Below are 26,717 nucleotides of genomic sequence, written 5' to 3' on the forward strand. Positions count from 1 at the left end.
ATTGCCAGGACCCGACATTACATTAAACTCGCAAGCAGTTTTAAATGAGATTTTTTCCTTTAAAAATGACATTTGGTGCAGGGACTGTTCTAAACACGGGAAACACGAGCCACTTTACAGGCATACTATAGACACCCCCCAGGTACGATATTTAAAGGAATATTTCACTTTTCTTTTTTTACTTTAAGCATCATTAAAATCACTGCTCCCGAAAAAACGGCCGTTTTTAAAAGTTTTTTTTTGCATTGATACATGTCCCCTGGGGTAGGACCCGGGTCCCCAAACCCCTTTTAGGACAATACCATGCAAATTAGCCTTTAAAATGAGCACTTTTGATTTCGAACGTTCGAGTCCCATAGACGTCAATGGGGTTCTAACGTTTGTGCAAACTTTCGGTCCGTTCGCAGGTTCTGGTTCGAACCGAACCGGGGGGTGTTCGGCTCATCCCTAGTGAGCAACATTATATTGTAATTTGGTGTGTGTATTGAGGCTTCAGTGGGAAGGTGTTTTAATATAGGTCTTGGATAATATTGAACATTTGTCCCACTGTGCACCTGTCTACATATACTTCCCTACGGTGATTATTGAATATAGAGTTTCATATCCGTATTATTGTTACCAACTGTCATTTATTGTTTATATTTGGTCTCATTGTTCCTTATGATTAATACCCACTTAAAGTGGAGTTCTACCCACTTTTACAACTCTTCAGCATCCCTCACTAAACTGTGCACTGTAAACGAATTGGATTCGGCAGGATGCAGAACCAAACATTCATTAGCAGCTCCTTGGGGGGTAGTGCTACACATACCCCATTTTTTTTTTCAATAATATAAAAGATGCTATGCAGAGTAAATAGATACCCAACATGTCACGTTTTAAAATTGCACGCACTCGTGGAATGGCACCAAACTACGATACTTAAAATTGTCCATAAGCGACACTTTAAACAGGTAACCTGTAGAAATTTTTAGAGTTACAGAGGAGGTCTAGCAGCAGATTTATTGCTCTCACTCAGACGTTCGTGGCGATACCTCACATGTGTGGTGCAAACACAGTTTACACATGTGGGGGCGCTTACGCATGTGTTAATTACTGCACGCTATATATTCACACACATATATGTACTATGTGTATGTAGGTGTACACATATACACACATATGTACACATACATACACATAGTATCTCACAAAAGTGAGTACACCCCTCACATTTTTGTAAATCTTTTCTTCTAGCTTTTCATGTGACAACACTGAAGAAATGACACTTTGCTACAATGTAAAGTAGTGAGTGTACAGCTTGTATAACAGTGTAAAATTTGCTGTCCCCTCAAAATAATTCAACACACAGCCATTAATGTCTAAACCACTGGCAACAAAAGTCAGTACACCCCTAAGTGAAAATGTCCAAATTGGGCCCAATTATCCATCCCCCCCCCCCAGTGTCATGTGACTCGTTAGTATTACAAGGTCCCAGGTGTGAATGGGGAGCAGGTGTGTTAAATTTGGAGTTATCGCTCTCACTCTCTCATACTGGTCACTGGAAGTTCAACACGGCACCTCATGGCAAAGAACTCTGAGGATCTGAAAAGGAAAAGAATTGCTGTGCTACATAAAGATGGCCTAGGCTATAAGAAGATTGCCAAGACCCTGAAACTGAGCTGCAGCACGGTGGCCAAGACCATACAGCGGTTTAACAGGACAGGTTCCACTCAGAACAGGCCTCGCCATGGTCCACCAAAGAAGTTGAGGTCACGTGCTCAGCGTCATATCCAGAGGTTGTCTTTAGGAAATAGATGTATGAGTGCTGCCAGCATTGCTGCAGAGGTTGAAGGGGTGGGGGTCAGCCTGTCAGTGCTCAGACCATACACCACGCACTGCATCAAATTGGTCTGCATGGCTGTTGTCCCAGAAGGAAGCCTCTTCTAAAGATGATGCACAAGAAAAGTCCACAAACAGTTTGCTGAAGACAAGCAGACTAAGGACATGTATTACTGGAACCATGTCCTGTGGTCTGATGAGACCAAGATAAACTTATTTGGTTCAGATGGTGACAAGCGTGTGTGGCGGGAACCAGGTGAGAAGTACAAAGACAAGTATGTCTTGTCTACAGTCAAGCATGGTGGTGGGAGTGTCATGGTCTGGGGCTGCATGAGTGCTACCGGCACTGGGGAGCTACAGATCATTGAGGGAACCATGAATGCCAACATGTACTGTGATATACTGAAGCAGAGCATGATCCCCTGTCTTCGGAGACTGGGCCGCAGGGCAGTATTCCAACATGATAAGACCCCAAACACACCTTCCAAGATGACCACTGCCTTGCTAAAGAAGCTTGAGGGTAAAGGTGATGGACTGGCCAAGCATGTCTCCAGACCCAAACCCTATTGATTACCTGTGGGACATCCTCATATGGAAGGTGAAGGAGCGCAAGCTCTCCAACATCCACCAGCTCCGTGATGTCGTCATGGAGGAGTGGAAGAGGACTCCAGTGGTAACCTGTGAAGCTCTGGTGAACTCCATGCCCAAGAGGGTGAAGGCAGTGCTGGAAAATAATGGTGGCCACACAAAATATTGACACTTGGGCCCAATTTGGACATTTTCACTAATGCCGCGTACACACGAGAGGACTTCTCCTGCGCCTGAACTCCGAAGGACTTTGACGGAGTTCCAACGAATCAGACTTGCCTACCCACAATCACACCAAAGTCCGATCGTTTCGAACGTGATGACGTACGACCGGACTAGAATAAGGAAGTTCATAGCCAGTAGCCAATAGCTGCCCTAGCGTCAGTTTTTGTCCATCGGACTAGCATACAGAGGAACGGATTTTTCGACCGGACTCGAGTCCGTCGGAAAGATTTGAAACATGTTCTAAATCTAAAGTCCGTCTGATTTTTCGACAGCAAAGGTCCGATGAAGCCCACACGCGATCGAATTGTCCGACGGATTTGTTCCGTCGGACCAGTTCGGTCGAAAAGTCCGGTCGTGTGTACGCGGCATTAGGGGTGTACTCACTTTTGTTTCCAGAGGTTTAGACATTAATGGCTGTCTGTTGAGTTATTTTGAGGGGACAGCAAATTTACACTGTTATACAAGCTGTACACTCACTACTTTACATTGTAGCAAAGTGTCATTTCTTCAGTGTTGTCACATGAAAAGATAGAAGAAAATATTTACACAAATGTGAGGGGTGTACCGACTTTTGTGAGATACAAGATCTATATGTATCTATCTATATGGATCTATCCATCTATACCTCTTTTCTGTTAAGTGATTATATATTTTGTTCCCTAACCATATAGCTGGTTATTCATATTTACCACTGTATATAAATAAAGAAGTATCTTTTTTTTTAAACGTTACATAATAACCAAGTTATACACTGTAGTAAGGTCCAGGGTCTCCTCTAATCTAATGAGAACCTTTAGAGCCAAGAACCACCGACATCCTTCTGTATATGGTGGGTTGCATGGCATAGTGGGTGTAGTAAAAAGGTGTAATAATTGGGCGCCAGACACTTCTTGAATGCAAAGAGATTTTATTTCTCTTAACAGAACTTTGGGAGCCCTTAGGTAGTTGCAATATTAATTGGCAGACTCCGAGACTTCTATAGGTAGACAGCCATGCAGAGAAAAGCACCCAGCCAGACACCACATCTGCATGAGTAGGAATGCTGTCTCCTATGGCAACAGTCTGGGTCCCTAGCTTGGCACTCAAGATACTTCTCAAGCGTCACCCCACTGGCCTGCTCAATCCCTGGCTTGACACACAAGGCTGCTTTGCAAGCGTCACCTCCGCTGGTTGAGTCCCTGGCTTGATACCCACTGAAGTGTCCCGATTCTTCACCGTCCCCAGTTGGTGAGAATACTGCACCGGTACTTGCTTCAGCTATTCACGGTGGTCCCTGGTAATAAGGTGGATGGTCCCTTAGTGGCGACAGCTTCCCCTCTACCTCCGACCACGACAGGTTCTCCGGCCGGCAGAACCGTCACTTCTGGTTGGACTGCAAGCCGCAATCCCAACACTACGCTGCGTTCTTGCTTCTGGATAGGCCTTCAGACAGCCCAGCAGCCAGATTTCCCCAGGATAGGTCCAAAATCTGGCCAAGCAGCCCGGGCAATGCAACGCACGTCCACCCAGACAGCCGTCCAGGTGGCACAGAACATCGATCACCTGACTCCACCCAAATATATAGGTTCTCCCAGCAGTCCAAGGAATTTAAGAAAACATCTGCTCATTGGCTGAGACGCCCCATATACCCATATCCTGACCTTGTATTGCCCTTCTCGTATCTAATGCCACCAGGTACCCGGCCACCTAGTGGTAGAAGAGAGAAGTGCAGCAATTCCAGACTTGAGGATCAATTGAGTTCACCCCAACAATTAGGTAGCTATATCTGGCAGGTAAATTTAGGAGCAACCCTGACTAAACACCAGGGTGCTACAGCACCAAACTTTTATTTATTTATTTTTTTTTTAAAAAGGAGGTTTTTATCCGATTAATCGAAACCATAAAATCAGCCAACTAATAGTTAGTTGCAGCCCTAGATTGGAAACCCCCTGGAAGAGGGACCACATGTCTGCTCTGTATATAATAAATCTGCTGATATGTTGCCATCCATGGATTGCCCCCCCCCCCCACATCAAGATAATTTCATTTTTAATAAAGCTGGTTTTCATGACATTACTTTAATTATTTAATAAAAAGTAAACTAAGGATCTACGCTGCCCACAATGACAGGACGCAGACTCTCCGATGGCGGATCTATAGAGGACACATCTGGAAATGAAGGAGGTGGGTGGAAGACAATTCCTCACATTCCTTCCAAGGAAAACCTCATATTAGAGGAATTATCGGAGACAATGCCGGGGATCCAAGGCACCCTAGAGGAAACAGCCCCTCCCCCCTCCACAAATAAAGTCCTTCAAGCAGTATTTAAAGTGGTCGTAAACCTCAGATGTGAAATTTGAACAAAGCATATCCCTCTATAGTGTGTACTTGTCTCAGTCCAGAGCACTAAGTGTCATTTCTGTCTGCTGCCTCCTTCTTCTGCTATCACTTCTGACAAGTTTTCCTGACACCAAGAGAAAAATGGTGACAGGGCAGGGACCTCCAGCACACAGCCTGTGATTGACAGCCTCAGCTCTGTTCCTGTGTGCTTTGTGAAGGGGGGGGGCCGCTCTGTTAGTAGGGGAGGCGTGGATGTCTGATGTTTAACCCCTTCCCTGCCAGTGTCATTAGTACAGTGACAGTGCACGGCCACGCAATTGTCAGTTAACCACTTAAGGACCGAGCCTCTTCTTTTTTTTTTTTTTTTTTCTTGCTAGAAAATTTTAATATATATATATATATATATATATATATATATATATATATATATATATATATATATATATATATATATATATAATAAAATTTTCTAGCAAGAAAAAAAAAAAAAAAAAAAAGAAGAAGAAGAGGCTCGGTCCTTAAGTGGTTAACTGACAATTGCGTGGCCGTGCACTGTCACTGTACTAATGACACTGGCAGGGAAGGGGTTAAACATCAGACATCCACGCCTCCCCTACTAACAGAGCGGCGATCTGCCTTGTTTACATAAATCGCCATTCTGGCTCTCAGTCTAATGATCGGCCGGGTGTTGGCGGACAGAGCCTGCGGTACCCACAAATCAGCGGGTCGCTGGCCGTGCTGTGCGCCTCAGACCCGGAAGTGTTGGATCACGCATTAGGTGACGTGATCCACGCAGAGTGGCTGCCGTGCCGCAGTACATGTGCGGTGGACGGTCGTAAAGTGGTTTACCACCTCCCGCCCACGCTATAGCCAATAAAGACGCTGGGAGGGTGTCCATCCGAGAGTGTGCCGCCTGCGATTAGTAAGTCAATGAGACTCACAGATCAGCGTAAGGGGCTGATTCCGGCCCATTACCACGTGCTGATTACGTGATGTAAACAGAAGATCGTAATCAGCTTTTTTATTTTCCCCCTCACACTGACAGCATGAGAAGAAAAAAGCTGATTACCGGCTTCTGTCAGAGGGACATCGGTCCCATACACAGAGAGTCACTGCTGCTATGCAGTGCCCACCAGTGCCACCCATCAATGCCCAGTGCCACCTATCCATGCTCACTAGGGCAACCCACCAGTGCCACCTACAAGTGCCTATCAGTACCCCCCCCCCCCCCATCTGTGCAGACTTATCAGTGGAGGAAAATTACCTGTTTGCAAAATTTATTAACAAAATTTAAAAACGGTTTTGTATTTTTTTTTTTTTTTTTTTTTTTTAAAAGATCGAAATAAAAAAAAAAAAAAAAAAAAATGAAAATAAATAAAAAAAAAAACCCCAGGAGGTGAACAAATACCACCAAAAGAAAGCTCTATTTGTGTGAAAAAAAAAAATGATAAAATGTCATATGGGCACAGAGTAGCATGACCGCGCAATTGTCATTCAACATGTGAAAGCGCTGAAAGCTGAAAATTGGCCTGGGCAGGAAAGGGGTGAAAGTGCCCGGTAGGTAAGGGGTTAAAGAAGCCAAGAGACCAAAAATCACATCCACCTACCCCGGGTGTCTCTTCAGTGAGTACGGACGCCGCTTGCTTCGGGCTCATGCACAGCTGCAGCCATACCGGACAGGTTTTAATGAGTCGGTCCAAAATGCTGAGGCCGGATGATGGCGGGCGGCCATTTATAACCAGATTGGAGCAACGCGGAACCTCGGAGACTCCGACATCTGTGGAGCTGAAAGAGTGCGAGAATTAATACAAGAATCAGGACTTCATTTCCAACAGATTACAATTCCCAATGACGCTCTGCGGATAAAATATTTCGCTATCAAAAAGGGAGGAAACAGCCAGAGAGTGCCAGAGGATTAAGTTCATACAAATTCCAGGCAGCCAGTGAAATCAGCCTACTGTTCAATGTTATCCAGCAATCAGAAAGTCTATATAAAAAGCAGAACAGCCAAAAACTAGATAAGAAAAACTAGATAAGATGAATAGCCCATAAAAAAGGTAAAATAACCAGAGATCATGCTGCAATACTCAGCTTCAATCTAGAGATTTACCCTGCAGTACTTTTTTTCTGCCATTAGAGGTCCTCAGTTATATGGCCAGCTACAATCAGCTTCTTCACACTGCCCCCAGCTTGGGATTGGACAGTGAAAGAAGCAGCAGCACAGTGATGTGCTCATCTGTCACCCTCATCCAATCAGCATGCATCTTGGCTGTTACTTTGCCCTCTCCTCCAATCAGCATGCTTCTTGGCTGTTACTTTGCCCTCTCCTCCAATCAGCATGCATCTTGGCTGTTACTTTGCCCTCTCCTCCAATCAGCATGCTTCTTGGGTGTTACTTTGCTCTATCCTATAATCATATCTCCCAACATTTAGAGATGGGAATGAGGGACACCTACTAGCAAAACGTATGTAGGCATAGGACACACCCCCTTAAAAAGGAGAATTAACAAAAAAAATACAAAAAAAAAAAAAAAGTTAATTAAATCCATAAGGGCTTTTTTTAACCATTGCTATGGTACTACCACTACTACTTGGCTTATAAAGTTTACAAAAATGCAGCAATTTAGAAATCAGATAAAAGGTTTAGTGCTGGGAAACACTTTTTGAAAGATAAAACGTGCATTTTATATACATCTATATAGATCAGACCAGAATGAGGGACAAATGAGGAGGAAAGAGGGACAGAGGGACAGAGGGACAGAGGGACAGAGGGACAGAGGGACATTGCTCCAAATCAGGGACAGTCCCTCGAAATCCGGGACAGTTGGGAGCTATGCTATAATCCACATGCTTCTTTGCTGTTACTTTACCCTCTCCTCCAATCAGCATGCTTCTTGTCAGCACATGAACTGTTTCCCTCCTTGTGCAGATTGCAGAGCTGCATTACTTTGTGCCTGGAGTTTAGCTTTAAAACGTTAGTTTCGGTAGGGATGTGGAAGGGTTAGACCCTCTGTCAGGTTTCTATTGCTGTCTGTGTCCCTGCTCTAGAGATTCTCCCTGTGTATTTGTTCTGGTGACCATTAATATAAAAGTATATCAGCGCACGTATGTCACAAAATAAAAATGTAAATAAAAAATGAAGCAGCTGAACACCAGGGTAAACGATCAAATCCCTCTAGACAAATAATAATAAAAAAATAATAAAAGGTGCAGCGCTAACTCAATGGGTGACCATACAGAGAAATATATAATATATAATAAACCGGAAGCAAAAAGAAATGTCCAACAGTAAATGTCCCAAAAAGACTGACATAAATCCACCAGAGGTGTGATGATAACAGCAGACAATGATGTGTGATACTGGAACCCTTCACCATAGATCGAATGGCCTCTCACCTGGTCCTAAAGATAATCAGGCAATGATACAAGATCGGCAGACAAGGAGATCTACATGACAAGGGACTCCTCCGGATGATCAGATGGCAGGTGGGTATCATAAGCATGTAATCACAAAAGGGACAGACATAGTGCTCTCCGTATTCAAATGTTTATTGTAAAACGAATAAAATCAAACTTACATATCAGGCACTTCACAAGTGCCAGGAAACGAACATGGATACACAGTGTGTGAGCGGTGGAGCATGCGCAGTAGCAGCGGATGACGTCACGACGTCACGTTCTAGACGCGTTGCGTCCCAGTGGGCGAGGAAGTCCCCGCCCACTGGGACGCAACGCGTCTAGAACGTGACGTCGTGACGTCATCCGCTGCTACTGCGCATGCTCCACCGCTCACACACTGTGTATCCATGTTCGTTTCCTGGCACTTGTGAAGTGCCTGATATGTAAGTTTGATTTTATTCGTTTTACAATAAACATTTGAATACGGAGAGCACTATGTCTGTCCCTTTTGTGATTACATGCTTATGATACCCACCTGCCATCTGATCATCCGGAGGAGTCCCTTGTCATGTAGATCTCCTTGTCTGCCGATCTTGTATCATTGCCTGATTATCTTTAGGACCAGGTGAGAGGCCATTCGATCTATGGTGAAGGGTTCCAGTATCACACATCATTGTCTGCTGTTATCATCACACCTCTGGTGGATTTATGTCAGTCTTTTTGGGACATTTACTGTTGGACATTTCTTTTTGCTTCCGGTTTATTATATATTATATATTTCTCTGTATGGTCACCCATTGAGTTAGCGCTGCACCTTTTATTATTATTATTCTGGTGACCATTGTCCAGTATCAAAAATCTAAAAATGTTGGGTTGTCACCGAAACAGGAAATAGTGGAGAAATCTTCCACTGGTTAATAGTAGATGCAACTTTACCACAAAAAAAAAAAAAAAATTCTAGTTCAGTCATTTTAATTTTTTTTTTATTATTTAAATCTGCAGTTTTTATAACAATAATCCCCAGTGATCCTGCTAGGAGACTCCTTGTTTAGTTATTTCCTGTTATAAGGTGACAACACTGTCCCCATCTCCCAGTGGTGGTCCTGCGGTTGTCACCCTGTCACATGCTCTGGTGGAGACAACGTGCGGCCATAGAAGTGAGTGAGGTGGACAATGGACTGCCAAGTTGAGAAGAATAAACCGGCAGGTTTTTTTTTTTTTTTTTTGACACGTCAAATTTTTTTTTTAATCAGATAACCAACACATTCGTAATACATGTGCAGCACAGAATGTCCTACATTATGTACAGAGGAACAGATTGAACCCCCCCCCCCAATATTCGGCGTAGGTTTACCCCGAGTGCTCAGATTTCTCACCGCCAGTCCAATCTTATCTGCATCCTGCAGACACAATGGAAGGTTCCTTCTCCTTCCTGAGGAACATTCTGCATCTCCCATTAAAGGAAATTATGGAGAGGAAAATATTTGTTCCACCACTCTGGAAAATGCAGCGCAACTTCATCATCTAAAAATGTTTATGTTCCATATTTATAACATTCAGACAGCAGAAGACCAGCCAAAAATATATGAAAATAATGTATAAAAAAAATAATAAATAAATAATTCATAATATTTGTATGCAGATACAAATTTTGCTTTACAGAGAGCATGAACAAAAGAAAGGGAGCGAGTGTGCGTACAAGAGCGCGCGAGAGAGAAAGAGCGAGAACGCAACAGAGCACAAGCAAGAGAGAGTGCACGCACACACACCAGAGAGAGGGAGAGCACATGCACCAGGGGGAGCAAGCCAGAGAGCGTTTGCACGCAAGAGAGCGTGTGCGCACACGCACACACGAGAGAGAGCAGGAGAAAAAACACGAGAGCATTCAGAAGAGCCCTCTCTTTAGAGAAAAGAGAACGTGCAAGCATGTGCAAGAGTGAGTGCAAGACAAAAAATAAAATAATAAAAATATAATCATGTGTGCATGCAAAAGGGCACAAGAAAAAGCATGTGCGCAACAGAGGAAGCACATGTGCAAGAGAGCTCTCAAGAAAAAGAACGAGAGAAAACTCACACAGGAAGGAGAACGCACAAGGGAGAGTGCAAGAGATCTTTCAAGAGAAGTCGTGTGCAAGAGACAAGTGAGAAGGCTCTCAAAAGAGCGCGCACACACACGAAAAAATCATGCACACAGACAAGAGCACACACATGAAAGAGAAAAAAGAAAGAAAGAAGAAGAGTACACACAAAAGAGTGTATGACCAAGCATACAAGAGAGGGTGCGAGTGAAAGACAAAGTGACATTGTGTGCCTGAGCAGGGGCGGACTGACCATTCGGGCACTGCCCGAGGGCCCCATGTCACTAAGGGGCCCCATCAGGGTTGCCAGCCTCAATAAAACCAGGGACAGCATGTAAAAATCTGTGTTTTATTTTTAAATTCCAAGATTATAGCTGCCCCGCCTCTCCAGTATCTTTTCAGTGTGTGTATTCTGTGTGTGTCTATTGTGTGTCTGTGTGTATACTGTATGTATACTGTGTGGCCCCATAATCTATTGCCTGGGGGCCCCATAATCTTCTCCTATTGCCCAGGGGCCCCATAATCTTCTCCTATTGCCCGGGGGCCCCATAATCTTCTCCTATTGCCCGGGGGCCCCATGAGTTGTTAGTCCGCCCCTGTGCCTGAGAGACAAAGATCATGCATGTGTCCCAGGGTCACCTCTAGCTCATTCATCTTTGAATGTATTCATTCTGTTTGCTAGGCTGTTCACCACATAGTAGTAAGATGGCTTGGTTATTACCACCTGACTGCAAATGATGAATATGAAATTTACAATATTTCACATCTTAGTGAAAAGAAAAATGTAAAACTGGTAAATATTTCCCTTCTAGTTCTGGGCATCAGGTATACAGACAGACACTCTCCATTTCTTCAGGCTTAGTCTCCCACATTCCCCAGTGGTCAGCACTGACACCAGGTATAGAGAATACAGAGGGTGGTGCAGGCAGGGACATGTACTGCAAGCTGCAGATCTACATCACAGTGACAGGCTGGCCAGGAACAGGATGATCCCTGGAGGATCTGACTTCCTCCTCGGTTTCCTGTTGCTAATGACAACAAACATCACATCAACAATGTCCTCATAGCTGGCAGTCAGGGCCGAGAAGGAAACTATCCAACATCCCGGCACACGGCCCAGAATTCCACACGGATCCCGGCTGGATTATTATTCCATGCCCAGTATGGGGAGATCAGCACTGAATTCTATATAGATACAATGTAACAGTCACAGGGCAACAACCAATCAGGAACCAGTTTACATACAGCTGTTACAGATGGCTATCCAATTCAATAGATATAATTGTGTTTTCCACATGCAGACCAAATTCTAAAAAAAAAAAAAAAAAAAAAAAAATTAAAAAATGATGTGAAATAAAAGAACAGGATTTATATACTGAATATGAACACATAAAATATACTTAAAGAGTAAGTCCACTTTTGTTGAGAACTATACCGTACACGCCCCTCTGGGTGTTGCAGATTCCGACCTTTTGTTGCTCTGAAGAAATAACCGAAAACTGAAATTCCTATTGCTGAAGATGCCTAAAATTTGACATCTTACTTTAGTGCAGACTTCTGAGGAAATCAGTGAGCCAATCACAAGCAGAAGGTGATATTTCATGGGGCATTCTGTACACAAAAAATAGTAAACCCACCTCCGAAGAGCGATTCAAGCTTTAATTAGGTGGTGAGGCGGCAAAGTGATGCCTTCGCACTGCCTGTTATCCTATTTTTGCCAAACAAATGCACCACAAGGCACACGGTTGTGTAGCATATGCAGTGCTTCTCCATTTGCTTTATTGGGTCACGTTCATTAGGCTTACCACCCCCCAAATGGCATGGTTTAGGAAAAGTTTTTGGGTGGGGACACTACAAAACAGCCACCAATCCCATGTCCAAACCTAGCTTCCAACTGTACGTCTCCAAATGGAGGAGAAAAAAAAAAAAAACAAAAAAAACAAAAAACAAAACACAAAAAGGAGATACATTACATACTGGAGGAGTAGTCTGTACAAAAATAAACAAACATTGTATATTAGAGAAGACGACTGTAAACAAAAAGAAAAATTGTATCTTTTTGTTTACAGTCTTTATTAGTATACAATGTTTTTTGTTTAGTCCTCTCCCCTGGTACAGTGGTTCTCAACCCCGTCCTCAAGTACCCCCAACAGGCCATGTTTGGGGAATTTCTCTTAGGCTACTTTCACACTGGGGCGGTGGGGGCGTCGGCGGTAAAACAGCGCTATTTTTAGCGCTGCTTTACCGTCGTTTTTGCGGCGGTATTCGGCCGCTAGCGGTGCAGTTTTAACCCCCGCTGGCGGCCGAAAAAGGGTTAAAACTGCTCGCATGGCGCGGCTACAGCCGCGCTGCCCCATTGATTTCAATGGGCAGGAGCGGTTTAGGAGCGGTTTATACACTGCTCCAAAGATGCGGTTTGCAGGAGTTTTTTTTTTTTTTCTCCTGCCAGCGCACCGCTTCAGTGTGAAAGCCCTCGGGCTTTCACACTGAACAAACAGTAGCGGCAGTTTTAGGTCGGTTTGCAGGCGCTATTTTTAGCGCAATAACGCCTGCAAACCGCCCCAGTGTGAAAGGGGCCTTAGATAAAATAGCGGTCCAAAATACCAAGCTGTTGACTCTGATTTAAAGCACCTGCGCAAGATAAAGGAAAACCTGCAAACATGGCCTGTTGGGGGTACTTGAGGACAGGGTTGAAAACCACTGATCTAGTATACAATTTTTTTTTGTTTAGTCTTCTCCTCTAGTATACAAATGTATCTTTGTTTACAGTCATCTCCCCTGGTATACAATATATACTAGAGGAGAAGACTGTAAAACAAAAAGATAGCTTGTATACCAGATGGCAAAAAAAAAAAAAAAAAAAAAAAACACACAACAACAACAACAACAACAACAACAACAACACCAGGGGGAGAAGACTATCTATATCTATATTATGGGAAGACTGAAAAAAAAAAAAAAAAAAAAAAAAAGAGGATTCACCCTCTCAATTTGTCTCGTTTACCATTATCAATTCTTGCACGTTTTGGGTTGTTGTCTCCAGAACAGGAATAGAGAAGTCTACTGATGGGGACACTTTGCAGGGATTTCCTCTCACTTCCTGTTGTGGCTTTGGGACAGGAAGTGAAGGGAAATCTCCCCGTTTGCCTTTAGTTCTACTTTAAAGGACCTTCATCATTAAGGGGTTAATTTTCTGAACGGTCATCACAGACCAATGAGCAGGCAGAAGATGTAAAGAAACCGAAACCCCCCCACCTGACTAGGACTACTAATAGATGACCGTAAACAGGATATCTGGATTGTGGTGGACGATGGAATCTCCCGAATAAAAGGTCACTTGTGGTTTTACAGTCAGAGAAAAATCAGTAAAAAGAAGGACAGAAGATGTTTTTTCTTTTCACTATAGCCTCACTGGTGACACCGAGTCCTCCCTTGTTTTATTCATGGAAAGGTTGTCACCTTTTATAAAGCGGTACTCCTGCCTCGAGGAGGCTGCTGACCCCTCCTGCTAATGCTTGTTGCCTGGCTGCCAACCTGATCCCATGGCAGAAGTACTTTCAACATGGAAGATCAGGAATTCTGACATGGATGTCAGTTATCGACTCGGACAGCCAGGCGACCAGCGGGTTCGCTAGCAGCCTCTATTCAGCCACTTCCTGCGCTCCAGTGATGGTTGCATGGCATTTCTAGTGGCGGGTTTCCTGATGGTGACAAAAGTGGACCATGTCTGTAATGTGCATTAAAACAGCTGCTATAGTCTATCGGAGGCCCATGTGACAACCCAATAGCACAATTTAAAGACAGGGACAGAGTGTTGTCATATCAATATGTCGTATAACAGGAAGTGCCTGAACAAGATTTCCATGGCAGAATCACCAGAGATTTTAACCACTTGTTGACTGCCCTATAGCAGTTTTACTGCTACAGGGCGGGCAGCTGAGCGCTGGATACGCGGTACTGCATTTCCGCCTGCAGGGGGCGCGCGCACGTTGCTTCTGCTGTGATAATTCACAGCAGAAGCTGATCTGTGGCTGCCGGGCAATTGATGTCCGCCGGCACCCGCCGATCGTCCGGCAGAGACACAGAACGGTGCTCTGCCTATATAAACAAGGCAGAGTTCTGTTCTGACAGAAGGGGAGGGATGGAGTTTGTGTTCCTGCAAAGCAGGGAATAGAATCCATCTCTTCCCCTAGTAAAAGCAGCACACATGGTAAAACACAAACACCAGCTAGGCACACAGTTAACCGTTTGATCGCCCCTGGTGTTAACCCCATCCCAGCCAGTGTCATTAGTACAGTGACAGTGCATATTCATGATCATTGTATTAGTGTCACTGGTTCCTGCAAAGTGTCAGTTAGTGTCCGACGGTACCAAATTTATATATATATATATATATATATATATATATATATATATATATATATATATATATATATATATATATATATATATATATATATATATATATATATATATATTTTTTTTTTTGCTTTTATTAATTATAATTAGATTTTTTTTTTTTGTACAGTAGTTTGTAGACACTATAATGTTTACGTAAACAAATTGGGATTTTTTTTTTATTTTAACAAAAATATGTAGAAGAATAATATTGGCCTAAATTGATGAAGACTTTTTATTGGATATGTTTTATAGCAGAAAGTAAAAGGTGTTTTTTTTTTTTTGTTTTTTAAAAACACAAAAGAACAACACACACACACACACACACACACACACACACACACACACACCAAGAAAAAAAAAAAAAAAAAAAAAAAAAAAAAAACAACACAGGTGATCTAATACCACCAAAAGAAAGCTCTATTTGTGGAGGAATTTTTTTCTTTATGGGTACAGTGTTGCATCACCGCAATCGTCAATAAAAAAAAATATATATATATATATATATATATATATATATATATATATATATATATATATATATATATATATATATATATATATATATATATATATATATACATATACATATACATATACATACACACGCACACGCCACTAGATGGAGATGGTGATCATAGGACATAATCATATTACAAGCAATATTGCAAACATTGGTGGTGCTTGTGCGAATGGTTAGGACATCCTCACCGTAGTCGTTTTATACATAGACCTTCTTTTTCAGTCATATTTCAGAAAACGCGTATAATTTCTGCACAGGTTTCTGGCCAGTGAGGCCGGTGCTATGTTATGCCAGAGATCCTCACAATGTGAAAATCACAGAACAGTCAGCCAACACAAAAAGCATGATCTGCCTTCAGAAGAATCATTTCAGCGAGCAGCACGCCGGAGAGGACTGACCCAGGAAATCAAAATTCAAAGCAAGATGACAAAAACCACACGGCGTTCATAAAAAGTTATTTATAACTCTCTGCAAAGACGCTGAAGACCTCAAATGTGCTCTGCTCAGCTCTATCAGATGTATGGAGCACAGATCTCAATAACTGATAATGCTGATGAATGCAGCAGATGCCTTTACACACACATGAACTTTAAATGGCATTAGTCCGTAGGGTTCAATATTGAGTTGGCCCACCCTTTACCACTATAACAGCTTCAACTCTTCTGGGAAGGCTTTCCACAAGGTTTAGGAGTGTGTCTATGGGAATGTTTGACCATTCTTCCAGAATTGCATTTGTGAGGTCAGGCACTGATGTTGGGCAAGAAGGCCTGGCTCGCAGTCTCCGCTCTAATTCATCCCAAAAGGTGCTCTACCGGGTTGGTCGATCAAGTTCCTCCACCCCAAACTCGCTCATCTAGGTCTTTATGGACCTTGCTTTGTGCACTGGTGTGCAGTCACGTTGGAAAAGGAAGGGGCCACCCCAAAACTATTCCCACAAAGTTGGGAGCATGAAATGGTCTTGGTAGGCTGATACCTTAAGAGTTCCCTTCACTGGAACTAAGGGGCCAAGCCCAACCCCTGAAAAACAACCCCACACCATAATCCCCCCTCCACCAAATGATTTGGACCAGTGCACATTGCAGCTATTGTAATAGCTAGATGACTGGGGGCAGAGCAACTCCAAAACTGGAGCTCTTGTGGGATGTTCCTGGTCTGCAGTGGACAGGACCGACTGACCAAAAGTGGTCCAAGGAAGAAAAAAATGGCCAAGTAGGGATTAATGCACATGGAGAGCAAAAGACTGGTCCATGTAGTCCAATCCAATAGCAGAGCTACTGGAGCTCACATTTTTGAAAAAGTGAATGCTGGTTCTGATAGAAAGGTGTCAGAACACACAGCGCATCGCAGTTTGTTGTGTATGGCGTTGTGTAGCTGCAGACTGGTCAGGGCGTCCATGCTGACCCGTGTCCACAGCCAAAAGTGCCTACAATGGGCACATGAGCATCAGAACCAGACCACAGAGCAATGGAAGAAGGTGGCCTGGTCTGATGAATTCAAGAATGGTTTGAGGAATGCAACAGCAAGTTTGGGGGTAATGACTTGGCCTCAAAATTCTCCAGAGCTCATTCCAATTGAGCATCTGTGGGATGTGCTGGGAAAAAAAAAAAAAAAAGTCTGATCTACGGAGGCCCCACCTCACAACTTACAGGAATTAAAAAGGATCTGCTACTCACAGCTTGGTGCCAGATACCAGAGCGTACCTTCAGAGGTCTAGTGGAGACCATGCCACAACAGGTCAGGGCTGTTTTAGTGGCATAAGGTGGACCTACTCAATATTAGGTGGGTGGTCATTTTATGGTGGATGATCATAAGGTTATGGCTGATCAGTATACATCTGATTTTGGCTTTAAAGCTAGCCAGGTCAGTCTTTAATGTTGGACCATGGGCAAAAATTTTTTTTTGTGTGTCCCAATCCCCACTCAGACATATAATAAATAGCAGATAGACTCAAAATCAGTTCACTGCAGCAGATCAGGAAGAGATTGATTGGATTGGACAGCACACATTACGGCTCAGTGTTTAGTTGTTAAAGGTTACTGCACATCCTTACCACTCACTAATTGGTTGCTAGAGGTTACTGCACATCATTATTGTTGCTCACTACTTGGTTGCTAGAAATTACAGGAGATCATTACTGTTCACCGATTTGTTGCTGAAGGTTACTGCACATCATTACCACTCACTGGTGCTAGAGGTTATGGCACATCATTACAGCTCACTGGTTGGTTGCTAGAGGTTACTGCACATCCTTACCACTCACTGGTGCTAGAGGTTACGGCACATCATTACAGCTCACTGGTTGGTTGCTAGAGGTTAGAGCACAACATTACAGTGCAGTGATGAGGGGTGCGCTATGTACAGAGTGCAGGGTTGAGGGGTGCATCTCCCCCCCACAGTACAAAGGTCTCTTCCCCAGTTCAGAGCTCCCCCAGTTCCTCTCCCACCACCTAGAAAATTTCAGAGTGGAGCTGCAGAGTACTCACACTGTCTCTGTGCAGGCTGCCAGTCAGGAGGAGCTTCTCTGTGTAGATTCCCTGCCCCTCCCTCCTCTGCTCTCCTATAGCATTTGGCGCTCGCATAGCTTCCCCTGCCCCTTCCTCCTCTGCTCTCTCATAGAGATCGATGTATAGAGGAGGGAGGCGTTTGAGCGGCCGCGGGGAGAGGAGCGCTGTCACTTGTAAAAACAGAGGCAGCGCTTCTGTATTCACAAGCGACAGAACCGAGCAGCGCCAGAGGTGGCTGAACTCTGGCTGAAACAAAACCCCCATTCATCCCTCAAAAACTGTTTTGAGGGATGAATGGGGGGTATTTGTGCTAGAAGGGAAATTTGGGAGAGGTGGGAAGAGGTTGTGTACTCGGAGAGGAAAATTTGAAGGGTAGAGTAGCTGTGCTGGAGGGATTTCAGCAGGGGAAGCAGATTTGTACTGGGAGGAGGGGGAATTTATGCTTAGGAGGGAAAGCATGCAGATTAGTGCCAATTTTTATTTTTTTTATGGGGGGGGGGGGCGCTGTTTGAACTGGGCTCTAGATAACCTTGTCCCGGCACTCATAGGAGGCACCCACAGCATCGTTTCCTGGGGATTGCTCCCTAGCTCACAGTTGCCTGCCGGTGATCAGCTGGGAGGAAACATCAGAAGGGAATCTGGGGATGCAGCTTTTTACAAAATATCAAAAAGGTGTTCCGGGGATGTCACTTTACACACCAGAAAATGTGTCCAGTCTTCCTCAGTTCTCCAAACTTTGCTAAAAGGAACCGAAAAATAACTGATGAGGAATGCAAAAGAGATGTCTGGGCCTTATGTGTAACTGCAGTTATATTTTAAAGAAGTAGTGGTCAACTTTATGAATGTAAGGGCTACCCACATCACCAATGTATAGTATTTAGTGAATGTTATGCTACAAAAATTTCTTAGAGACTGCAGACCTACGCCGGGAGATGGTCAGAGACTGCAGACCTACGCCGGGAGATGGTCAGAGACTGCAGACCTACGCCGGGAGATGGTCAGAGACTGCAGACCTACGCCGGGAGATGGTCAGAGACTGCAGACCTACGCCGGGAGATGGTCAGAGACTGCAGACCTACGCCGGGAGATGGTCAGAGACTGCAGACCTACGCCGGGAGATGGTCAGAGACTGCAGACCTACGCCGGGAGATGGTCAGAGACTGCAGACCTACGCCGGGAGATGGTCAGAGACTGCAGACCTACGCCGGGAGATGGTCAGAGACTGCAGACCTACGCCGGGAGATGGTCAGAGACTGCAGACCTACGCCGGGAGATGGTCAGAGACTGCAGACCTACGCCGGGAGATGGTCAGAGACTGCAGACCTACGCCGGGAGATGGTCAGAGACTGCAGACCTACGCCGGGAGATGGTCAGAGACTGCAGACCTACGCCGGGAGATGGTCAGAGACTGCAGACCTACGCCGGGAGATGGTCAGAGACTGCAGACCTACGCCGGGAGATGGTCAGAGACTGCAGACCTACGCCGGGAGATGGTCAGAGACTGCAGACCTACGCCGGGAGATGGTCAGAGACTGCAGACCTACGCCGGGAGATGGTCAGAGACTGCAGACCTACGCCGGGAGATGGTCAGAGACTGCAGACCTACGCCGGGAGATGGTCAGAGACTGCAGACCTACGCCGGGAGATGGTCAGAGACTGCAGACCTACGCCGGGAGATGGTCAGAGACTGCAGACCTACGCCGGGAGATGGTCAGAGACTGCAGACCTACGCCGGGAGATGGTCAGAGACTGCAGACCTACGCCGGGAGATGGTCAGAGACTGCAGACCTACGCCGGGAGATGGTCAGAGACTGCAGACCTACGCCGGGAGATGGTCAGAGACTGCAGACCTACGCCGGGAGATGGTCAGAGACTGCAGACCTACGCCGGGAGATGGTCAGAGACTGCAGACCTACGCCGGGAGATGGTCAGAGACTGCAGACCTACGCCGGGAGATGGTCAGAGACTGCAGACCTACGCCGGGAGATGGTCAGAGACTGCAGACCTACGCCGGGAGATGGTCAGAGACTGCAGACCTACGCCGGGAGATGGTCAGAGACTGCAGACCTACGCCGGGAGATGGTCAGAGACTGCAGACCTACGCCGGGAGATGGTCAGAGACTGCAGACCTACGCCGGGAGATGGTCAGAGACTGCAGACCTACGCCGGGAGATGGTCAGAGACTGCAGAACTACTGAATGCCCATCAGAGGGCGGTAGGAACAGCCTACAGTGTGAAATTGCCCTTAGGGTTAATCCCTCTTTAAAAAAATAAATAAATAAAATCGATCCAAAACCAAACATTTTTTCCGGCTCTGCTTACATATAGGGTCAGTTAATCACCTGAGATTCACATGGGTTTCACACAGGATTTAATTATTAAACTTGGGTGAATACAAAAAGGATAGATTTTTTTTTTTATTTACATTCCTGAAGCAGAGATTGTACATATACACATTTGTGTGGATCTCCTGAACCGCACCCAGAATTTATTCTCTATATATAGAATTATTATTTCAGATCTCTATCCCTGTACACATGTCATAGTGATGTCACGTCCTGTGTAAAGTTTATAGTCTGGAAGAATCGGCCCTGTGTTTTATTTATTTTGGGACGCACTGATTGCCAACTTTTATAGCAACTGCGCTGGGGGTTATTCAAGTTGGTAACTTTGCAGCGCCGGGGTCCTGGACTGGATTCCCACTGAGATCTTGCATGGAGTCTGTACTTTCTCCCTTTACATTTCTGTGGCTGTTCCCCTCCCCCACCTCCAGCTAACTTTCTTACCTGAACTCGTCTCTCACTGATCTATTTTTCTACTGAGCTTTGCAGAATACAAGCTATTGTATGCATTAGGCAAGGGAGGTCTTTTTTTTTTTTTTTTTTTTTTTAAACAAAAGAAAAAGAAGAAGGATGGTCATTCTTTATGGCGCAATCTGTAATACAATAAGTCATCAACCACAAGCCACATGGGCGGCCTGACAATCAATGGCTGATGCCACCTCCTTGCTGCAGGTAGCCTGACATACGCCGCTTCCTGTCTATGGGTAGTCTAGCATTATAGAAGAAGAGCGCAGAGTTCCGTACATTAGCAAAATGAACGAATCCAGAGACGGGTAACAAAAAATGGTGAAAGGTCTGAGAGATAAAAACATATCAGGAGAGACTTCGGGAACCTCACCGCACGAAGACCAGGCTTTTTCTGGCACTTGTTTACAAGTTTATATAGATGCAATTTTCTAGCAAAAAAAAATGGAATAAAATGGCGATCGTTGTATATTTTTATGTCATTGGAGCAGCAGTTTTTCAAACGCAATATTTTTGGAAAAACTAGATATTTATGAATTAAAAAAATAAATATATATATTTTTTTGTACAATTTGACAGATGAAGTTACGCCGAGTAAATGGATAACTAACATGTCACACTTTAAAATTGCGGTAGTTGAAAACGCCTTTACAGGCTATCGGTATAAAATTATAAAAAGGTGGTCTGGCGCTAGAATTATTGCTCTCGCTCTAACTTTCGCGGCGATACCTCACATGTGTGGTGTGAACACCGTTTACATATGCGCGCGTGACCTTCGTATGCATTCGCTTCTGCGCGCTTGCTGTGAAACACATAGAAGATAAATGGGCTGAGCGTCCGTTCGATTCCCTCATATTGTGTTCACATCTATGCATGTTCAGTGTTTCTGCAGGGCTTTTTATGCTTTTTTTTTTAGGTTTTATTTTTTGGGAAAATTGGTTGTTGGGCAGATTTAAAAAATGCAAAATGAAAAAAAAAAAAAAAAAAAAAAAAACAACACACATTGGTGCCTTAGGCTTGGTTCATACCTATGCATTTTTCATGCATTTTGCACTACAGAACGTGTTCCATAGGAAAACCATGTTAAATGGACTGTAGTGCGTTTCTGAAAAATGCAAAAAGCACTAAGGCTTCTTTCACACTTCTGCAACTTGGGACTGCAAAGTCGCATGGCAAGTCGTACCCCACGATTTTAAATGAGTACCCTTCATATCTGTGCGACTTCAAGTCGCAGCGACTTAAAAGTAGTCCCTGCATTACTTTGATGGTTCCATAGACCTCAACATTACACAGGCATGGCTTGAAGCCACGGCAAAAATTGCTGCAAAATCGCACGAGTGTGAAAGGGGCCTTACAATGCATAGGTGTGAACCAGACCCTTCATGTGAAGAGTCTGATCAGGGCTGCATGTCAGTTTTTCAGGAGGACCTGATCGCCTCCATGGACTGGCGGGTGTGAGGCCCAATTCACATCTATGCAGGTTGCAGTTTGCGTTTTTCAATACACATTTTGGGTCCATTGAAGTCTATGGAACCAAACAAACAGAAAAATGTCCCTGGCCCTTTCCATAAATTGCACAGATGTGAACTACATCCATGGGAAACCATGTTTCCCATGGACTGTAGTGAGTTTCTGCAAAACTGAAAAATGCACAAAAAACAAAAAAACAACACACAACACACACTAGGTGTGAACCAGGCCTATTTACACCTATGCATGTTGCTTTTGAGCGTTTCTGCAGTGCTTTTTCGTATTTTTTTTTTTTTACCGCCATTTGCGCATTTTATTTATTTTTTTTATTTGTTGTTGGGTAGATTTAAAAACCGCGATACACGCTTTTCTGCAGCTTCTCCATTGGAGAAAAAAAAAAAAAGGCATTTTTAAATAAATACAAAAAGTCCCTGACCCGTTCCAAGAACCCAGAGGCACAAAAATGCATTGATGTGAATGTGTTCCATAGGAACCCATGTAAAAAAAAAAAAAAAAAAAAAATATATATTGTCCTGCGTTTCTGCAAAAAACGCATTGGTGTGAAAAGAACCAAACTGACTTGCAGCCATTTACACCCAATCAATTAAAAATAAATAATAATATAATAACAACATCATATTGTGAATCCAAAATAACAGCAATTTGTAGCTAGAGAGAAAAACTAAAAATTTGCAACAAAACTGAAATTTAAGAGATATGTGTGTGTATATCTCTTAAATTTCAGTTTTGTTGCAAATTTTTAGTTTTTCTCTCTAGCTACAAATTGCTGTTATTTTGGATTCACAATATGATGTTGTTATTATATTATCTCTCCCTCCACACACACACACACACACACACACACACGACTTAAATACATATATAAATTATTTCAGTTATTTTTTATTTATTTTTTTGTAAAAATAAAGTAAGGGGCTCTTTTCACACTGATGCATTTTTTGCGGAAACGCAGGACAATTTTTTTTTTTTTTTTTTACATGCATGTATGCATATATACACACAGACACAGCCCTGTAGCAGATGCATGGCAGTGCCACCAAGGGCGGCTTCACACCGCCCTGCTAAGGCACAGCAAACCACAGTTTTTATGCGGGTAAGCTGCGTTTTTCCCAGAAAGCGCACCAAAACTCCTGCATCTTTGATGCTCTTCCTGAAATCGCACCTGTGAGATCTCATAGAAGTCAAACAGGAAAAGTTCAGCTAACCCGCATGAAAACCACATGTTAGCTGCACTTTGCCCAGAGCACAGCAGGACTGCTCCAGGGCAGTGTGAAGCCACCCCAATTGTTTTTTTGGTACCCACACAGATCTGCTGCCCAACCACCTTAGAAAAAAGGAACAGGGACTTCTTTTCTGCGTTTCTCAGGCAGCAGCACATGCGCAGTCAGTCGCAGCTGTAGGTGTGAGCCCAGCGACAATGCTGAATGCAGCAGCTGCGACTGATCCGAGGTCACATTTGCAGGATCTGCACAGCCAATGACGCGGCCAGGTACGGTACCTCCTGTAGACCCTGACAGACGTCCTGCGGGCGCGGCCTGACGCACCTCTCCCCCTTCGAGCGTTCCTGTCCGCCATAAACTAGAATCTCCGGTGGATGGGCGAAGCAGCAGGGCAAGCTGGGATGTGTCCTTTCAGGGTGGAGTGGGTGTGTGCGAGTGTGAACATTCCTCTACTGCCTGAGAATTCCACACTCATCACTCCCCCACCACAACCTCCAACACTTCCCACACTGCAGACCTGTCCCCTGCAGGGGCATTCCCGGGGGCCCCCCCCCGCAGACCCCCACAATAGACAAAACCTTCCCTTGAAGTTCTGGACAGAGTAGAAGGATTTAAACCCCTGACAGTTTATTCCTTTGCTGCCATTTGTGTCCCATTGGCAAGATTCCCCTTCACTCCCTGTCCTGGAGACACAACAGGAAGTTTAAAGAAATTTCTACAATCTGAGAGAACGCGTTACCAGAACTGGTGTCTCTATTGGGAGATTTCTCTTCACTTCCTGTCCTGTAGACAACTTCTTAGGAGGAAATCTCCACAAATTTAGATGAATTCCCCTCTTAGTACGGTCGTCACCAGAACAGGTGTCCCCCACTAGAAAAAAAATTTCCCTTCACTTCCTCTTGGAAGTGCAGCAGGAAGTAAAAGTATTTCTCTACAAAAATTCAGGAAGTTGCCACCAGAACAGATGTCCCCATTGAAAGTTTCCTGCTCTTCCTGTCCTGGAGGCACAACAAGCAATGAAAGGAAATCTCTACATGTTAAGAGGAATTCTCCGCTTAGATAGTTGTCACCAGAATAAGGTGTCCCCCATTAGAAGACTTCCCTTCACTTCCTGTCCTACAGATGCAACAAGCAGTAAAACTAAATATCTACAAAATTGAGGGGAAGTCCCCTCTCAAGAAGCTGTCACCAGAATAGGTGTCCTCAATAGAAGATTTCCTTTCACTTCCTGTCCTGGAGATGCAAGGTGAAGTGAAAGGAAATCTCTACAATTTGAGGGGGGAATGGTCACCAGAAATGGTGTCTCCATCGGAAGATTTCCCTTCACTTCCTGTCCTGGAGAAACAACAAGCAAGGAAAAGGAAATCTCTACAAATTGAGGGTCTATCCCCTCAAAGTGTTGTCACCAGAACTAGACGTGTCCCCGTTGAAGGGAAATCTTCCACTTCCTGCCCTGGAGATACAAGGTGAAGTGAAAAGAAATCCCTACAATTCGAGGGGGAATGGTCACCAGAACTGGTGTCTCCATTCAGAGATTTCCCCTTCACTTCCTGTTCTACAATGCACAAGAAGTAAAAAGGAAAAAACAAAACAAAAAAAAACCAAAAAAACAAATTGAGGGGGAAGTCCCCTCCCAGGAAGATGTCCTCAATAGAAGATTTCCCTTCACTTCCTGTCCTGGAGACGCAAACTGAAGTGAAAGGAAATTTCTAAAATTTGAGGGAAATGGTCACCAGAACTGGTGTCTCCATTCGGAGATTTTCCCTTCACTTCCTGTCCTGTAAATGCAGTAGGGAAATAAGAGGGATTTCTCTACAAATTGAGGATTCCCCTCTCAAGGGGTTGCCAACAGTACAGGTGTCCTCATGGAAAGATTTTCCTGTACTTCCTGTTCTGGAAATGCAGAAGGAAGAGGATTTATTTACAAATTGAGGAGGAAGCCCCTCTGAGGAAGTTGCCACAAGAACAGATGTCCCCATTAAAAGATTTTCATGCACATCCTGTCCTGTAGCTGCAACAAGCAATGAAAGGAAATGTCTACATATTGAGGGGGAATTCTCCTTATATATAGTTTTCACCAGAACAGGTGTCCCCATTGGAAGATTTCCCCTTCACTTCCTGTCCTACAATTGCAACTAGAAGTAAAGGGAAATCACATTGAGGGGGGGGGGGGCTGTTACCAGAATAGGTGTCCCCATTAAAAGATTTCACTTCCTGTCCTGGAGACATGACAAGCCATTATAGGAAGTCCCCTCAAGAAGTTGTCACCAGAACAGGTGTCCTCACTAGCAGATTCCCCTTGACTTCCTGTCTTGGGGACACAACAAGCAATGAAAGGAAATCTCTACAAATTGAGGGTATATCCCCTCATACAGTGTTGTCACCAGAGCCAGAAGTGTCCCCGTTGGAAGATTATTCCCTCACTTCCTGTTCCAAAAAACACAAGGAGTCTATCCACAAATCTGGGCCGCACCACCCAGTGCTTTAGAAGTTTGGCTCAGGGCCAGGACAAGGGGTGGGCAGAAGTGTCAGATGCCCAGGGCGCATGGAGGGATGGGGGCACCACAGGTTCCTTCTACTGTAAGGCTGACAGGAGTAGTGACATCACTACTTCTGTCAGCCAAGCACTGGAAGCGGCAAGGAGAGATCCAGGAGGAGGTGTGGGCTGTGCTCTCTCTCACCCTCCTCATAAGCTCGCACATAATGAAGGTCAGGGGCGCAATTTGGCATCTTTGCCCCGGGCACCGGATGATCTTGTCCCGGCACTGGTCTGGCTTTTTTCTTTTACTGAAAGACCAACACTTCCAGGCCCTGGGTCCCCTGCAGATCTTAATGGTTCCTCCCCCATATGTCATCACAGGATATGACAGATTGGAGATGTGCCGGAGGAACCAGTGAAAGGGTAGGAGGGTCCAGGGGTAGATTCTGATCTGGAATGGAGCGGTGTTTGGCAGCATGGTCAGCAGGGAGGCATGTAGGGTTGGAGATTTTCATTATATGACATACGAGTCCTTGAGAATGAGGTCTTCATTGTACCCATCCCCTACTACCCAGATCTTCATTCTGCCCGGCCGCTACTACCCAGATCTTCATTCTACCCGGCCGCTACTACCCAGATCGTCATTCTACCCAAGCAATGTCCCATAATAACAACGTGAAAGAGGTTTGAAGTCTTTGCAAATTTATTAAAAATAAAAAAACGAAAAAAATCCCATGTACATAAAAGTGTTCACATCCTTTTCCATGACACCCAAAATTGAGCTCAGGTGCCTCCTGTTTCCACTGATCATCCTTGAGATGTTTCTACAACTTGATTGGAGTCCACCTGTGGTAAATTCAGTTGA

At 44.4% G+C, this 26,717-nt stretch overlaps 1 protein-coding gene across 2 annotated transcripts in view; it reads right to left on the reverse strand.

The window, feature by feature from the left end:
• RIN3 (Ras and Rab interactor 3) overlaps positions 1-26,717 on the reverse strand; it is a 126,704-nt gene that overhangs the window by 79,921 nt on the left and 20,066 nt on the right. Inside the window, exon 2 of one of the 2 annotated variants that reach the window (XM_073609833.1) lies at positions 6,561-6,738. The exons of the other annotated variant lie outside the window; for it this stretch is intronic. Within the exon in view, the coding sequence (XP_073465934.1) occupies positions 6,561-6,738 (178 nt within the window). The remainder of the gene's footprint in view (positions 1-6,560; positions 6,739-26,717) is intronic. 2 annotated transcript variants of the gene reach the window in all.

Source organism: Aquarana catesbeiana, linkage group LG13 (genome assembly GCF_042186555.1).
Source record: "Aquarana catesbeiana isolate 2022-GZ linkage group LG13, ASM4218655v1, whole genome shotgun sequence".
NCBI lineage: Eukaryota > Metazoa > Chordata > Amphibia > Anura > Ranidae > Aquarana > Aquarana catesbeiana.